The sequence below is a fragment of the Nerophis lumbriciformis genome, linkage group LG01 (assembly GCF_033978685.3).
Source record: "Nerophis lumbriciformis linkage group LG01, RoL_Nlum_v2.1, whole genome shotgun sequence".
NCBI classification, from domain to species: domain Eukaryota; kingdom Metazoa; phylum Chordata; class Actinopteri; order Syngnathiformes; family Syngnathidae; genus Nerophis; species Nerophis lumbriciformis.
This window is the reverse complement of record NC_084548.2, coordinates 73,305,739-73,323,661: the sequence shown is the minus strand read 5'-3', so window position 1 is coordinate 73,323,661 and position 17,923 is coordinate 73,305,739. Positions and strand designations below refer to the sequence as shown.

Genomic DNA, 17,923 nt, shown 5'->3' with positions numbered 1-17,923 from the left:
GAAATTTCCTTGATTTGATGGATTATTTCCGAGTTTTTAAATTTTTTTTAAAAAGGTTATTTTTAATAAACCATGTACCATGTTTATACTACTCCTACTACTACTACTACTATATCATCCTTTTTTTCTGATACTGTACCACCCCTATTTTTTCAAAATAATGACAATATTTAAATAAAGATACAGTTTTTGCAATGTCCTATGAGGCAGTTTCAACTCTGCATAGCAACATAGACAATTAGTTATTTTACAGGCACATAGCAACATTGATGAAACATTTTTGCCATCAAACTTCTACACAAAATACTGGAAAGCAGTTTTGTGAATTGTTGACACATTTCTTAAAAGAGTGAAGTGTGCGTGTATTCACACCATGACTACTTATGCAAGGAAACAAGTGCTGCAGCGCTCACCTCATAGATGTGTTCCACGGCCGGCCCCACTTCCTGCTCCACGGCGTAGTTCTTGGTCACCTTCCAGTTGGCGGGCGGGAAGAAGATCTTATCTGGCCGAGACACCCTGAAAACAACACCCGGGGAGTGAGAAGGGGGGAAAAAAAGCAAAAAGACGGGGGCCAGACGAGGACTCCTCACCCTTGCAGGATGACCTCAGCCTGGACGACCACCTCCAGCTTGTGTGACACCGCCTCGCTGTGGGAGTTGTCCTGGTTCTTGCTGCAAGAGGAGGGATGGCGGTCAGATGCCGACGTCACATGGTCACACGGGACAAGACGGTGACATCATACCTGCGAATCTGCAGCTCAAACTGGACCGTTGTGTGCGTGTCCTTCAGGCGCGGCACCGTGAAGCGAAGACCTGCCCACAGCTGCAGAGAACATTCTTCCTCAGAAAAACTGACTGATTAGCAAAATTAGCAAATAAAAAAAATTCTCCCCCCAAAAAATTACAGAAAATCAACGGTTTTAATTTTTATGATTTTTTTTTTAAATTCCGAGTAGTTTGACCATCAAACTGCTTCAATTTGAAGTATGCCTCATTTTTGAGTGGAAATTATTTTTATGGTTGACTGGGAATACAGTAGTTGATCAAATAAATAAGAAACAGTAGAATGTAAAACAGAGCTAATAATTGTATTTTTTTTTTTTAATTCTAATGAATTTTTTACAGATTGACAAAAAAATCACACATTTTTATTGATTTTTTTTAATTGAGATTAGTACGCTTAATTTTACGCACAAATCTGGTGAATTAGTGACTGTTTTTTTTGTAAATGTTTTCTCATATTTCGTTTAAAATATATATTTTCCATTTTAATAGTTCTTTTTCAGTATGCATCAAATGTTATCCTCATTTTTGAGTGGAAATTATTTTTATGGTTGACTGGGATTACAGTAGTTGATCAAAGAAATAAAAAACAGTAAAATATAAAACAGAGATAATAATTGTATTTTTTATTTTATATATTATTACAGATTGACAAAAATTCACACATTTTTATGGTTTTTATTTTGTTTTACGGAGATTAACACGCTTAATTTTACGCACAATAATTAATAATTAATTGTATTTTATTATTTGTTTTTAATTTTTACAGATTGACAAAAATACACACATTTTTGTGGTTTTTATTTTGTTTTACTGAGATGAATACGCTAAATTTTAAGCACAAATTTGGTGAATTAGTGAATGTTTTTATTTGTAAATGATTTCTCATATTTCTTTTAAAATATATATTTTAATAGTTCTTTTTAAGTATGCCTCAAATGTTATCCTTATTTTTGAGTGGAAAATATTTTTATAGTTGACTGGGAATATTGATCAAAAAAATAGGAAACAGAGATAATAATTGTATTTTTTTTTATTGTATTTTATTTATTACTGATTGACAAAAATTCACAAATTTTTATGATTTTTTGTTTTGTTTTACTGAGATTAATACGCTTAATTTTATGCACAAATCTGGTGAATTAGTGACTGTTTTTCTTTTGTAAATGTTTTCTCATATTTCGTTTAAAATATATATTTTCCATTTTAATAGTTCTTTTTTCGTATGCCTCAAATGTTATCCTCATTTTTGAGTGGAAATTATTTTTATGGTTGACTGGGAATACAGTAGTTGATCAAATAAATAAGAAAGAGACATACAGTAGAATGCAAAACAGAGATAATAATTGTATTTTTTATTTTATTTTATTTTTTACAGATTGACAAAAATTCACACATTTTTATGGTTTTTATTTTGTTTTACTGAGATTAACACGCTTAATTTTAAGCACAATAATTAATAATTAATTGTATTTTATTTGTATTTATTTACTTTACAGATTGACAATATTCACACATTTTTGTGGTTTTTATTTTTGTTTTACTGAGATGAATACGCTAAATTTTAAGCACAAATTTGGTGAATTAGTGAATGTTTTTTTTTGTAAATGATTTCTCATATTTCTTTTAAAATATATATTTTAATAGTTCTTTTTAAGTATGCCTCAGATGTTATCCTCATTTTTGAGTGGAAAATATTTTTATGGTTGACTGGGAATATTGATCAAAAAAATAGGAGACAGAGATAATAATTGTATTTTTTTATTGTATTTTATTTATTACTGATTGACAAAAATTCACAAATTTTTATGATTTTTTGTTTTGTTTTACTGAGATTAATACGCTTAATTTTATGCACAAATCTGGTGAATTAGTGACTGTTTTTTTTTTGTAAATGTTTTCTCATATTTCGTTTAAAATATATATTTTCCATTTTAATAGTTTTTTTTTCGTATGCCTCAAATGTTATCCTCATTTTTGAGTGGAAATTATTTTTATGGTTGACTGGGAATACAGTAGTTGATCAAATAAATAAGAAAGAGACATACAGTAGAATGCAAAACAGAGATAATAATTGTATTTTTTATTTTATTTTATTTTTTACAGATTGACAAAAATTCACACATTTTTATGGTTTTTATTTTGTTTTACTGAGATTAACACGCTTAATTTTACGCACAATAATTAATAATTAATTGTATTTTATTTGTATTTATTTATTTTACAGATTGACAATATTCACACATTTTTGTGGTTTTTATTTTGTTTTACTGAGATGAATACGCTAAATTTTAAGCACAAATTTGGTGAATTAGTGAATGTTTTTATTTGTAAATGATTTCTCATATTTCTTTTAAAATATATATTTTAATAGTTCTTTTTAAGTATGCCTCAAATGTTATCCTTATTTTTGAGTGGAAAATATTTTTATAGTTGACTGGGAATATTGATCAAAAAAATAGGAAACAGAGATAATAATTGTATTTTTTTTATTGTATTTTATTTATTACTGATTGACAAAAATTCACAAATTTTTATGATTTTTTGTTTTGTTTTACTGAGATTAATACGCTAAATTTTATGCACAAATCTGGTGAATTACTGACTGTTTTTTTTTGTAAATGTTTTCTCATATTTCGTTTAAAATATATATTTTCCATTTTAATAGTTCTTTTTTCGTATGCCTCAAATGTTATCCTCATTTTTGAGTGGAAATTATTTTTATGGTTGACTGGGAATACAGTAGTTGATCAAATAAATAAGAAAGAGACATACAGTAGATTGCAAAACAGAGATAATAATTGTATTTTTTATTTTATTTTATTTTTTACAGATTGACAAAAATTCACACATTTTTATGGTTTTTATTTTGTTTTACTGAGATTAACACGCTTAATTTTACGCACAATAATTAATAATTAATTGTATTTTATTTGTATTTATTTATTTTACAGATTGACAATATTCACACATTTTTGTGGTTTTTATTTTTGTTTTACTGAGATGAATACGCTAAATTTTAAGCACAAATTTGGTGAATTAGTGAATGTTTTTATTTGTAAATGATTTCTCATATTTCTTTTAAAATATATATTTTAATAGTTCTTTTTAAGTATGCCTCAAATGTTATCCTTATTTTTGAGTGGAAAATATTTTTATAGTTGACTGGGAATATTGATCAAAAATATAGGAAACAGAGATAATAATTGTATTTTTTTTATTGTATTTTATTTATTACTGATTGACAAAAATTCACAAATTTTTATGATTTTTTGTTTTGTTTTACTGAGATTAATACGCTTAATTTTATGCACAAATCTGGTGAATTAGTGACTGTTTTTTCTTTGTAAATGTTTTCTCATATTTCGTTCAAAATATATATTTTCCATTTTAATAGTTCTTTTTTCGTATGCCTCAAATGTTATCCTCATTTTTGAGTGGAAATTATTTTTATGGTTGACTGGGAATACAGTAGTTGATCAAATAAATAAGAAAGGGACATACAGTAGATTGCAAAACAGAGATAATAATTGTATTTTTTATTTTATTTTATTTTTTACAGATTGACAAAAATTCACACATTTTTATGGTTTTTATTTTGTTTTACTGAGATTAACACGCTTAATTTTACGCACAATAATTAATAATTAATTGTATTTTATTTGTATTTATTTATTTTACAGATTGACAATATTCACACATTTTTGTGGTTTTTATTTTGTTTTACTGAGATGAATACGCTAAATTTTAAGCACAAATTTGGTGAATTAGTGAATGTTTTTATTTGTAAATGATTTCTCATATTTCTTTTAAAATATATATTTTAATAGTTCTTTTTAAGTATGCCTCAAATGTTATCCTTATTTTTGAGTGGAAAATATTTTTATGGTTGACTGGGAATATTGATCAAAAAAATAGGAAACAGAGGTAATAATTGTATTTTTTTAATTGTATTTTATTTATTACTGATTGACAAAAATTCACAAATTTTTATGATTTTTTGTTTTGTTTTACTGAGATTAATACGCTTAATTTTATGCACAAATCTGGTGAATTAGTGACTGTTTTTTTTTTTGTAAATGTTTTCTCATATTTCGTTTAAAATATATATTTTCCATTTTAATAGTTCTTTTTTCGTATGCCTCAAATGTTATCCTCATTTTTGAGTGGAAATTATTTTTATGGTTGACTGGGAATACAGTAGTTGATCAAATAAATAAGAAAGGGACATACAGTAGATTGCAAAACAGAGATAATAATTGTATTTTTTATTTTATTTTATTTTTTACAGATTGACAAAAATTCACACATTTTTATGGTTTTTATTTTATTTTACTGAGATTAACACGCTTAATTTTACACACAATAATTAATAATTAATTGTATTTTATTTGTATTTATTTATTTTACAGATTGACAATCTTCACACATTTTTGCGGTTTTTATTTTGTTTTACTGAGATTATTACGCTAAATTTTAAGCACAAATTTGGTGAATTAGTGAATGTTTTTTTTTGTAAATGATTTATCATATTTCTTTTAAAATATATATTTTAATAGTTCTTTTTAAGTATGCCTCAAATGTTATCCTCATTTTTGAGTGGAAAATATTTTTATGGTTGACTGGGAATATTGATCAAAAAAATAGGAGACAGAGATAATAATTGTATTTTTTTTATTGTATTTAATTTTTTACCGATTGACAAAAATTCACAAATTTTTATGATTTTTTGTTTTGTTTTACTGAGATTAATACGCTTAATTTTAAGCACAAATCTGGTGAATTAGTGACTGTTTTTTTTTGTAAATGTTTTCTCATATTTCTTTTAAAACATATATTTTAATTTTTTTTTTAAGTATGCCTTAAATGTTATCCTCATTTTTGAGTGGAAATTATTTTTATGGTTGACTGGGAATACAGTAGTTGATCAAAGAAATAAGAAAGAGCCATACAGTAGAATGCAAAACAGAGATAACAATTGTATTTTATTTTATTTTATTTTTTACATATTGACAAAAATTCACACATTTTTATGATTTTTATTTTATTTTACTCAGATTAATACACTTAATTTTACGCACAAATCTGGTGAATTTGTGACTTTTTTTGCAAATGTTTTCTCTTTATATATATATATATATATATATATATATGTATATATATATATATATATATATATATATATATATATATATATATATATATATATATATTTTCCATTTTAATAGTTATTTGTATTACTTTTTTGTTGTTTTTTTTTACACAAAGTATTCATACCCTCTATATTAAAGTATTTTTCACTAGTCTAAAGCATTGATTATTAACTCTAACTTTGTAAGTGCATACTGTATACTGTACATTATAACTTTGTAAGTACATACTGTATACTGTACACTATAACTTTGTAAGTACACACTGTACATTGTACACTATAACTTTTTAAGTACATACTGTATACTGTACACTATAACTTTGTAAGTACAATAATGATAATTAATAACGCTAAGATGTGACTTTAAACACCACCTGTACTGTATTTACAGCATTTCTATGATTTCTTGTGCAAAAGTGAGGCAAAAAAGGGTTAAATGAGAAGAAAAAGTTGCTGACTGCGAGGCTAATAAGTGGACCAGTTCTTCCCCAACAAAAAGCGGGAAGCTGTGAGGTTGCGTCACATGTTTACGTCTATAAAAAAACAAATGGTAGCTCGTTAAGAAGAATGAATGCCACGTGAATAACGGCGTGCTTACGCTGGTTCCAGACTTCATGGGGTTTCCCAGGTCGCAGCTGAGGTACCGGGTCTGGTTCTCCGTGTCGTAAGTGCAGGTCAGCTGGGTCAAACTCTGTGGAAAAAGTGTCCAGAGTGACTCTCTCTCTCTCTGTGTGGTTCCTTTCGCTTTTATTAGGGAAAAGAGCCGCGCTCACCTCGTTATTGCGGGCGATGCCGCTGTAGTCGGCCTCGGGCGGCAGCACCACGTAGAGCTCCGCCTCGTACGCGCCGCCCTCGCCCTCGTTCCTGGCGTTGAAGGTGAGGGTGAGGGCGTTGTCGTCACCCAGGTACACTTCCTTCCTGTCCCTGAAAAGGAAGCACGGTCTTACTAATTGGGGGGTTAAGGTGTCACTAGTCCTTAGTAGTGGGACAGGCAGGCGGAGCCCCCTTCCACTTAGGGGCGGGTGTTAGAATAATTATGTGTAAGTTATCACACAACTCTACGGAGACCCTAAAGGGGCACGGGGGAAAATTTTTGGGGGGGGGAATTTTTTTAATTTTTTTTTAGATATGTATCTTACGGAGCCCTTTAAGGGACATGGGGGGGGGGCGGGATTTGGGGGGGGGGGAATTTTTTATTTTTTTTTAAGATATGTATCTCGTGTGCACGCAAAAGTTTCTCGTGCGCACGAGGTATACATCTAAAAAAAAAAAAAAAAAAAAAATTACCCCCCACCCCAAAAAACTTTAGGGACATGGGGGAAATTTTTTTGGGGGGGGAGGGAATTTTTCTTTTTATTTTTTAGATATGTATCTTACACTATAACTTTGTAAGTACATACTGTACAATGTACACTATAACCTTGTAAGTACATACTGTATACTGTACACTATAACTTTGTAAGTATAATACTGTATACTGTACACTATAACTTTGTAAGTACATACTGTACACTATAACTTTGTAAGTACATACTGTACACTATAACTTTGTAAATATAATACTGTATACTGTACACTATAACTTTGTAAGTACATACTGTACACTAAAACTTTGTAAGTACATACTGTACACTAAAACTTTGTAAGTACATACTGTACAATGTACACTATAACCTTGTAAGTACATACTGTATACTGTACACTATAACTTTGTAAGTATAATACTGTATACTGTACACTATAACTTTGTAGGTACATACTGTATACTGTACACTATAACTTTGTAAGTACATACTGTATACTGTACACTATAACTTTGTAAGTACAAACTGTATACTGTACACTATAACTTTGTAAATACATACTGTATATTGTACACTATAACTTTGTATGTACAATACTGTATACTGTACACTATAACTTTGTAAGTACAATACTAAAGGGACATGGGGGAAAAAAAATTTGGGGGGGGGAATTTTTATTTATTTATTTATTTTTAGATATGTATCTTGTGCACACGAGAAACATTTGCGTGCACACGAGATACATATCTAAAAAAAAAAAAAAAAAATTTTAATTCCCCCTCCAATTTCCCCCCATGTCCCTTTAGGGGCTCCGTTAGATACATATCTAAAAAAAATAAAAAAATAAAATAACCCCCCCCACTCCCCCCAAAAAAGTATCAAAATACATTTAAAATACCAAACTATTGGTATCGGGACAACACGAGACACAGTCCAAACAACCTTCCCTAGTCATGGTGCAAAAAAAAATAATGCTAAATTACACTCATTTAAATTCATGAGAGTGCATGATGGGGAAAAATGCAAAACACTCTCCACACTTGTCCAATGTGTACAAAATAATAGGTGTATAAATGACACAATATGTTACTGCATAGACTAATTAGGAGTCTTTGTTTGTTTACTTACTACTAAAAGACAAGTTGTCTAGTATGTTCACTATTTTATTTAAGAACTAAATTACAATAATAAACATATGTTTCATCTACACTAACATTTTTTAGTAAAATAAAGACAATAGTGAAATTTTTTTGTGGTCCCCTTTATTTACAAAAGTATCGAAAGTATACAAATAAATGTTGGTGCCCGTACTGGTACCAAACTATTGGTATCGGGACAACACGAGACACAGTCCAAACAACCTTCCCTAGTCATGGTGCAAAAAAAAATAATGCTAAATTACACTCATTTAAATTCATGAGAGTGCATGATGGGAAAAATGCAAAACACTCTCCACACTTGTCCAATGTGTACAAAATAATAAGTAGATAAATGACACAATATGTTACTGCATAGACTAATTAGGAGTCTTTGTTTGTTTACTTACTACTAAAAGACAAGTTGTCTAGTATGTTCAACATTTTATTTAAGGACTAAATTACAATAATAAACATATGTTTCATCTACACTAACATTTTTTAGTAAAATAAAGACAATAATGAAATTTTTTTGTGGTCCCCTTTATTTACAAAAGTATCGAAAGTATTCAAATAAATTTTGGTGCCCGTACTGGTACCAAACTATTGGTATCGGGACAACACCAGACACAATCCAAACAACCTTCCCTAGTCATGGTGCAAAAAAAAAAAATGCAAAAAGCAAAATTGTGGATACGTGTGAACGTTGTTTATATTATGAAACATTTTTACAGTTTGTCCCTCATAATGTGTACAAAATAATAGGTGTATAAATGACACAATATGTTACTGCATAGACTAATTAGGAGTCTTTGTTTACTTACTACTAAAAGACAAGTTGTCTAGTATGTTCACTATTTTATTTAAGGACTAAATTGCAATAATAAACATATGTTTCATGTACAATAAGATTTTTGTTCAAATAACGACAATAATGACATTTTTTGTGGTTCCCTTTATCAAGAAAAGTACCAAAAAGTATCAAAATAGATTTTTGGTACCAGTACCGGTACCATGAATTGATTAACAATTCATGGTTAATCATGGATGGCAACTTAAACAAGTTGAAAAACTTATTCGGGTGTTACCATTTAGTGGTCAATTGTACGGAATATGTACTGTACTGTGCAATCTACTAATAAAAGTTTCAATCAATCAAACTATTAGTATCTAGACAACCATAGACAAAATCCAAACAACCTTCCCTAGTCATGGTGCAAAAAAAAAAGCAAAATGCAAAATTGTGGATAAGTGTGAACGTTGTGGATATTATGAAAAACATCCAATTTTTTTAAATGAACAAGTGGATGAATAATCAATTTTTACAGTTTGTCCCTCATAATGTGTACAAAATAATAGGTGTATAAATGACACAATATGTTACTGCATAGACTAATTAGGAGTCTTTGTTTGTTTACTTACTACTAAAAGACAAGTTCACTATTTTATTTAAGGACTAAATGACAATAATAAACATATGTTTCATGTACAATAAGATTGTTTGTTCAAATAACGACAATAATTACATTTTTTGTGGTCCCCTTTATTTGGAAAAGTATTGAAATACATTTTGGTACCCTACTGCCTTGTTTTAATGAATACTTAGGCCTAGTATGCTAGTGTATTCTATTGTTGGTCATTTTTTCTTGTGTAATAAAAATTGGAGAACTTCTTCTCTATCCTACGGTTGGCACCAATTTACTGGAAACTTTCAAGAACTTCCTGTTTTGGTCACGGCGGCCGGCAACACGGACCGCTGCGACTCGTCCGTTTTTTTACGAGGCGTCGATACACCGAGCGTTTACGCGGAGAGCCTCGAAAGGGCAATAAAGAAGCTCTCTGGCGACGTGTTGAGCGATATAAAGCCACCGCCATTCCCAGGAACAATGAGGAACTCCGTAGCCGGCGAGGGTCACGCACATGCTTCTAATTAGCCCTCGTAAAGGGGGAGCGGAGTCCTCCCGTACCGTACGTCAGATGCACTTTCCAAAAAAGGCCAGAGCACGGCGAGGCCCCCCCCCCCCGAGGGACGCCCCTGCTCCGACGCGGCGTTGTGTGCTTTGGCAGCTACACACTTTTTGTGGTTTTAATTGCGCTAATCACACTTGACTGCGCGTGCACTCCGGGTGCCCCCGCACAGCAGGTGGCTGCAGAGGCGCACATGGCAGATAAATATAGGAATGTGAAATGAAAATGACAGAGCGGGAGTTGGGAGTATCAGGGAGGGGGAAAAATGCAAACAGATTTCCGCAGCCTCGGCATCGGACGGCATTTTTAGGACATTTTTGGCAGCGTTTCCCCCCCCAACGACCCGGGCTGCCGCCTGTTTGCCGTGCAGCACCTGTAGCGGACAAATCACGCGCTTCCTGTTTTTAACTTGACTTGTTCAGAACCGCTGACACTTGGGGTTTCTCCGGTGTGATGAAGTCAGCAGCAGGAAAACAGACACACTCATGTTGTCACCTCACATTGCAATGGCTGTTGTTGTCATGATCCGTGCTCCGTATCATGTTTTGGACTCCAGTAGTTCCTGTTTGCACTTCCTTGTTTGTTTTGTCACCATGGCGACTCATTAGTTTCACCTGCCTCATTTGTTCGGAATACACCTGTCGCTAATCATGAGATTATTATTTTTAAGCCTGTTTTCGTCAGTTAGTCTGCCTGGCGACATTGCTCTGTTCTGACTTGTTTCATGCCATAGTTCATGCTGATAAGTTTCATGCTTGTATTCGTGCGTTTGCTTTGTTCATACTGCTCGTTCCATGCCTTGCCAAGTAAGTTTTGTTTATTCATGCCACAGTTAGACTCTCACACTATTATGTTAGATCCACTATGGACTGGACTCTCACTATTATGTTAGATCCACTATGGACTGGACTCTCACACTATTATGTTAGATCCACTATGGACTGGACTCTCACTATTATGTTAGATCCACTATGGACTGGACTCTCACACTATTATGTTAGATCCACTATGGACTGGACTCTCACTCTATTATGTTAGATCCACTATGGACTGGACTCTCACACTATTATGTTAGATCCACTATGGACTGGACTCTCACTATTATGTTAGATCCACTATGGACTGGACTCTCACTATTATGTTAGATCCACTATGGACTGGACTCTCTCACTCTACCCGACTGTATGGTTCTAAAAAATTGCCCTTTCGCACAGAAGTCGTCAAACGTAACAAGCCAACCAGTCTTTTAATCACAATCTGGCCTCTTTTGTGTTTCCTACCATCCGTCATAGAAATGTGAGAGGAAATGAAAAGACTCACCCGTGGACGGCCAGCTTCAGATCGGGAACGCAGATGTTGTCTTCTCCGCAGTCCAGCAGAATCTGAGCCTGAAAGACAAGTCCAGACCTTGGTCAGAGGTCAACCAGGAACACTAAAATGGTGTGACGGTGATACAAAAAAAAAAAAAAAACGACACTGGGATGTAAAAAAAAAGGGTTCAAAAGTTCAAAAGAGGTTTTTGGTGTTGATTGTCATGTCATGTACGGACGTACTTTGTGGACGCCGTCTGCTCCACACGCTGTAAGTCTTTGCTGTCGTCCAGCATTTTAGTTTTTTTGTTTACTTTGCAGCCAGTTCAGTTTTATTTTCGTTTTGCGCCAGTAAACAACACCAAAACTTTAAAATGTTCCATTTAAAGTTACACACGTCACTCAAAAATCTGTCAAAATGTTTTTACTACGACTTCGGTAAGCTATGAAGCCACACCGCTTGATGGATTGTACTGTGCTTCAACATAGGAGTATTATTATGGTGTGTGTGTGTATAAGGTAAGACATATTATCTGTAAGTCTTTGCTGTCGTCCAGCATTTTTGTTTTTTGTTTACTTTGCAGCCAGTTCAGTTTTAGCTTCGTTTTGCTGCAACGTGGCGCCAGTAAAAAAACACCAAAACTTTACATCTAAAGTTACACACGGCACTCAAAAATCTGTCAAAATGTTTTTTACTACGACTTTGGTAAGCTATGAAGCCGCACCGCGTGATGGATTGTACTGTGCTTCAACATAGGAGTATTATTATGGTGTGTGTATAAAGTAAGACATATTATCTGTAAGTCTTTGCTGTCGTCCAGCATTTTTGTTTTTTTGTTTACTTTGCAGCCAGTTCAGTTTTAGCTTCGTTTTGCTGCAACGTGGCGCCAGTAAACAACACCAAAACGTTAAATGTTCCATTTAAAGTTACACACGGCACTCAAAAATCTGTCAAATTTTTTTTACTACGACTTCTGTAAGCTATGAAGCCGCACCGCTTGACGGATTGTACTGTGCTTCAACAAAGGAGTATTATTATGGGGTGTGTATAAGGTAAGACATATTATCTGTAAGTCTTTGCTGTCGTCCAGCATTTTTGTTTTTTTGTTTACTTTGCAGCCAGTTCAGTTTTAGCTTCGTTTTGCTGCAACGTGGCGCCAGTAAACAACACCAAAACTTTAAATGTTCCATTTAAAGTTACACTCAGCACTCAAAAATATGTCAAAATGTTTTTTACTATGACTTCAGTAAGCTATGAAGCCGCAACGCTTGACGGATTGTACTGTGCTTCAACGTAGGAGTATTATTATGGTGTGTGTGTATAAGGTAAGACATATTATCTGTAAGTCTTTGCTGTCGTCCAGCATTTTAGTTTTTTTGTTTACTTTGCAGCCAGTTCAGTTTTAGCTTCGTTTTGCTGCAACGTGGCGCCAGTAAAAAACACCAAAACTTTACATTTAAAGTTACACACGTCACTCAAAAATCTGTCAAAATGTTTTTACTACAACTTCGGTAAGCTATGAAGCCACACCGCTTAATGGATTGTACTGTGCTTCAACATAGGAGTATTATTATGGGGTGTGTATAAGGTAAGACATATTATCTGTAAGTCTTTGCTGTCGTCCAGCATTTTTGTTTTTTTGTTTACTTTGCAGCCAGTTCAGTTTTAGCTTAGTTTTGCTGCAACGTGGCGCCAGTAAACAACACCAAAACATTTAAAGTTACACACAGCACTCAAAAATCTGTCAAAATGTTTTTTATTACAACTTTGGTAAGCTATGAAGCCGCACCGCTTGATGGATTGTACTGTGCTTCAACATAGGAGTATTATTATGGTGTGTGTGTGTGTGTATAAGGTAAGACATATTATCTGTAAGTCTTTGCTGTCGTCCAGCATTTTTGTTTTTTGTTTACTTTGCAGCCAGTTCAGTTTTAGCTTCGTTTTGCTGCAACGTGGCGCCAGTAAAAAACACCAAAACTTTACATTTAAAGTTACACACGGCACTCAAAAATCTGTCAAAATGTTTTTACTACGACTTCGGTAAGCTATGAAGCCGCACCGCTTGATGGATTGTACTGTGCTTCAACATAGGAGTATTATTATGGTGTGTGTACAAGGGAAGACATTATCTGTAAGTCTTTGCTGTCGTCCAGCATTTTTGTTTTTTTTGTTTACTTTGCAACCAGTTCAGTTTTAGCTTCGTTTTGCTGCAACGTGGCGCCAGTAAACAACACCAAAACGTTAAATGTTCCATTTAAAGTTACACACGGCACTCAAAAATCTGTCAAAATGTTTTTTACTACGACTTTGGTAAGCTATGAAGCCGCACCGCTTGATGGATTGTACTGTGCTTCAACATAGGAGTATTATTATGGTGTGTGTATAAGGTAAGACATATTATCTGTAAGTCTTTGCTGTCGTCCAGCATTTTTGTTTTTTTGTTTACATTGCAGCCAGTTTAGTTTTAGCTTCGTTTTGCATAGCCATCCCTAAGCTTCAATGCCTTTTCTTAGTGGCCCTTGCCTTTTGTTTATTTTTGGTTTAAGCGTTAGACACCTTTTTAACTGCAAACCAACGTCGTCCTTCCCAACATCCACAAAACAATTAGCTACCGGCTGCCACCTACTGATACGGAAGAGTATTACACGCCGAGCTCTAGACAACACCGACACTCAACAACAGCACATTCCTCCACATGACAACTCCGCTCCGGACAGGCTAACCTCCGAGGACAAAGCTACGAACAATGGGAGACCGGGCTTTCTGCTCCGCCGCTCCCAGTCTGTGGAACGCTCTCCCTGACCACCTGAGGGAACCACAGACTGTGCATGCTTTTAAAAAAGGCTTAAAAACCCTTCTTTTTAAAAAAGCCTCTTTTTTTTTAGATATATGCATACTAGTTTTAGCTATTTGGCTGTTCTAGTTTTTATTTTAATTTATTTTTTATTATCTTTTTATTTTCATTTTTTAATACACTGTAGCACTTTCAGGTTGTTTACTCACTGTAAAGTGCTTTTTACAAATAAAATCTATTATTATTAGGGACGCAGTCCCTTTGGGACAGAGGACCCTATTGTATTTCTAGCGTTTTATTATTATTATACCGCCGCCTCTTTGAGCTGTAATTTGACCCCCTTGACATGCTTCAAAACTCACCAAATTGGACACACACATCAGGACTGGCGAAAATTGCGATCTAATCAAAAAAACAAACCCCAAAACTGCCTGTAACTCTCAGTAGGAATGTCGTAGGTACATGAAACAAAAACCTCTATGTAGGTCTCAGTTATACCTATATTTCATACACCATACTTTCCAACCCTCCCGGATTTTCCGGGAGACTCCCGAAATTCAGCGCCTCTCCCGAAAACCTCCCGGGACAAATTTTCTCCCGAAAATCTCCCGAAATTCAGGCGGACTCAGGTCCTCCACAAAATAAAAAAGCATACCTGCCCAATCACGTTATAACTATAGAATGATGGAGGGCGAGTTCTTGGTTTCTTATGTGGGTTTATTGTTAGGCAGTTTCATTAACGTCCTCCCAGCGTGGCAACAACACACAACAACAGCAGTCACTTTTTTGTATACCGTAAAGCAGTTTGTCTGCCGTAAACAGCAATATTGTGACACTCTTAAACAGGACAATACTGCCATCTAGTGCATATGTGTGTGTATATATGTAAATAAATGAACACTGAAATTCAAGTATTTATTATATATTTATTATATATATATATATATATATATATATAATAAAATATATATATATATATATATATAATAAAATAAATATATATATATATATATATAATAAAATATATGTATATATATAATAAAATAAATATATATATATATATATATATAGCTAGAATTCACTGAACGTCAAGTATTTCTTATATATATATAGGAAATACTTGACTTGGTGAATTCTAGCTGTAAATATACTCCTCCCCTTTTAGCCACGCCCCCAACCACGCCCCCGTCGCACCCCGACAACGCCCACCCGCACCCCCTCCCCCCACCTCCCGAAATCGGAGGTCTCAAGGTTGGCAAGTATGTCATACACTGACAACCCCCAGCAAAAATCGACAGGAAGTTTGCAATTCCCCCTTCAAAACAAACGTTGTGTAAAAACAGTCACCTTTTTTCAAACATTATCTCCTCTGAGCGCGTTTGTCGTGTCGGCTTCAAATTAGCACAGGAGAGAGATTGAACCCTTCTGATTAAAAGTTGATGAAAAGAGTTTTAATTACTGCTCCGGTTTGGATTTTATGAGCCCTCAAAGTCGGTCCCGTCCATCGCTGCTTGCAGCTTTAATTAGGGCCCGCATGGCCCATTGTATAAGGACTCCCTTTGGGAGTCCTTATGCAATGGGACATAAGGACCTATTGAATTTGTAAGGTTTTATTATTCTTTATTCTTCCGCCGCCACTTTAAACTGTAATTTGACCCACTTAACATGCTTCAAAACTCACCATATTTGACCCACACATCAGGACCTGCGAAAATTGCCTTTTTTTAAAAAAACAAACCACAAAACTCAAAATTGCGCTCTAGCACCCCCTACGAAAAAAAAAACTAGACTGCCTGTAACTCCCACTAGGAAGGTCGGAGAGACATGAAACAAAAACCTTTATGTAGGTGTGACTTAAACCTAGATTTCATAATAGTATATTCTTGGGCAAAAATCAACAGGAAGTTGGCAATTCCCCCTTCAAGACAAAAAAGTACTAAAAACAGTCACTTTTGCCTTTTTGAGCTGTAATTTGACCCCCTTAACATGCTTCAAAACTCACCGAACTGAACACACACATCAGGACTGGCAAAAATTGTGATCTAATAAAAAAACCTAACCCCAAATCTCAAAATTGTGCTCTAGCGCAATTTTTTAATGAAATGCACAAAAAACTGCTCCTCGGATGAAAAAACTGACAAAACAGCCTGTAACTCTCCCTGGGAAGGTCGGAGAGACATATGTAGGTCTCACTTAGACCTACATTTCATAAATTGACAACCCCCAGCAAAAATCAACAGGAAGTTTGCTATTCCCCCTTCAAAACAATTTTTTTGTAAAAACCGGTCACCTTCCTTCAAAAACTATCTCCTCTGAGCGCGTTTGTCGTTTCGGCTTCAAACTAACACAGGAGAGAGATTAAACCCTTGTGTATAAAATAACAGAACAGCGTATTAATACCTGCTCCGGTTTTGATTTTATGACCCTTCAAAGACCCGCTGCGCTGCTGTTTTTTTAAGATGGCTGCTTAAAAGCAGGAAGCACCAACATGCCCACACAATGCAGACAAGGTAGGTACACTAGACAAAAGTCTTGGGACACTTCAGACTAAAAGTAGACAAAAGTATTGGGACACTTAGGACTAGCACCTGCCAAATACGCGGGCCCGACCAATGCTGCTTGCAGCATTAATTATTATTATTATTTGCGGATTATAATTACTGGTTTGCAAAAAAAATATTTTTAACCCAATTAGGTGAAATTCCATAATCTCCCACGGCACACCAAACAATATCTCACGGTACACTAGTGTGCCGCGGCACAGTGGTTGAAAAACACTGCTTTAAAAGAGCTGATGAATCACAGGTGTTGAAGGCAGACGTGGGGATGATGCAACATGACGACTGATGACATTCCGACGCACACCTGGATCACAGCCTCCTTTATTTATAGGATTACGGAGGGATGATCCAAAACAGTGTAGCGGCTCAGCGGGACGACCCAGTGAGTTAATGACAGGAACAGACGCTCTCGAGGCCAGCTGGGCCGCCGCGCACATGTTTTGCGTTTGCGACGTCACGGGAGGAAACGATGAGTCCGGGGCCCCCGCGTGGGGGGGGAAGGAACGTGCCGAAGAATACACTCCTGCGGCACTGCGGCATGTGGCTGCGAGCTCGCCGCCGGGCCCACATCAGAGCGGGCCGCGGCGGGGCCGCACTTTCCACGCACGCGACGCCCACCCAGTCAAACCGTGGAAGTGCGAAGGCTCAAGATGTGGAAGGACGTGGTTTTGAGCAAAAGTGAAAGCTAACAACCGTACGGGTTAGTGGCCAGCAACCTGAGGGTTCCTGGTTCAATCACAAGCTTCTACCAAACCTAGTCACGTCCGTCGTGTCCTTGAGCAAGACACTTCACCCCTTGCTTCTGATGCGCTTTGAGTACCGTATTTTTCGGACTATAAGTCGCAGTTTTTTTCATACTTATACTCAGGAGCGACTTATGTGTGAGATTATTAGCGTAAAATATGAAATAAT

At 34.7% G+C, this 17,923-nt stretch overlaps 1 protein-coding gene across 1 annotated transcript in view; it reads right to left on the bottom strand.

The window, feature by feature from the left end:
- The window catches only part of itga5 (integrin, alpha 5 (fibronectin receptor, alpha polypeptide)), a 267,873-nt gene that overhangs the window by 36,499 nt on the left and 213,451 nt on the right, over nucleotides 1-17,923 (bottom strand). Inside the window, exons 19-24 of the mRNA XM_061925617.2 lie at nucleotides 11,666-11,733; nucleotides 6,711-6,861; nucleotides 6,536-6,628; nucleotides 746-825; nucleotides 594-674; nucleotides 414-519 (exon numbers count right to left, since the gene is read on the bottom strand). Coding sequence (XP_061781601.1) covers nucleotides 414-519; nucleotides 594-674; nucleotides 746-825; nucleotides 6,536-6,628; nucleotides 6,711-6,861; nucleotides 11,666-11,733 — 579 coding nt within the window. The remainder of the gene's footprint in view (nucleotides 1-413; nucleotides 520-593; nucleotides 675-745; nucleotides 826-6,535; nucleotides 6,629-6,710; nucleotides 6,862-11,665; nucleotides 11,734-17,923) is intronic.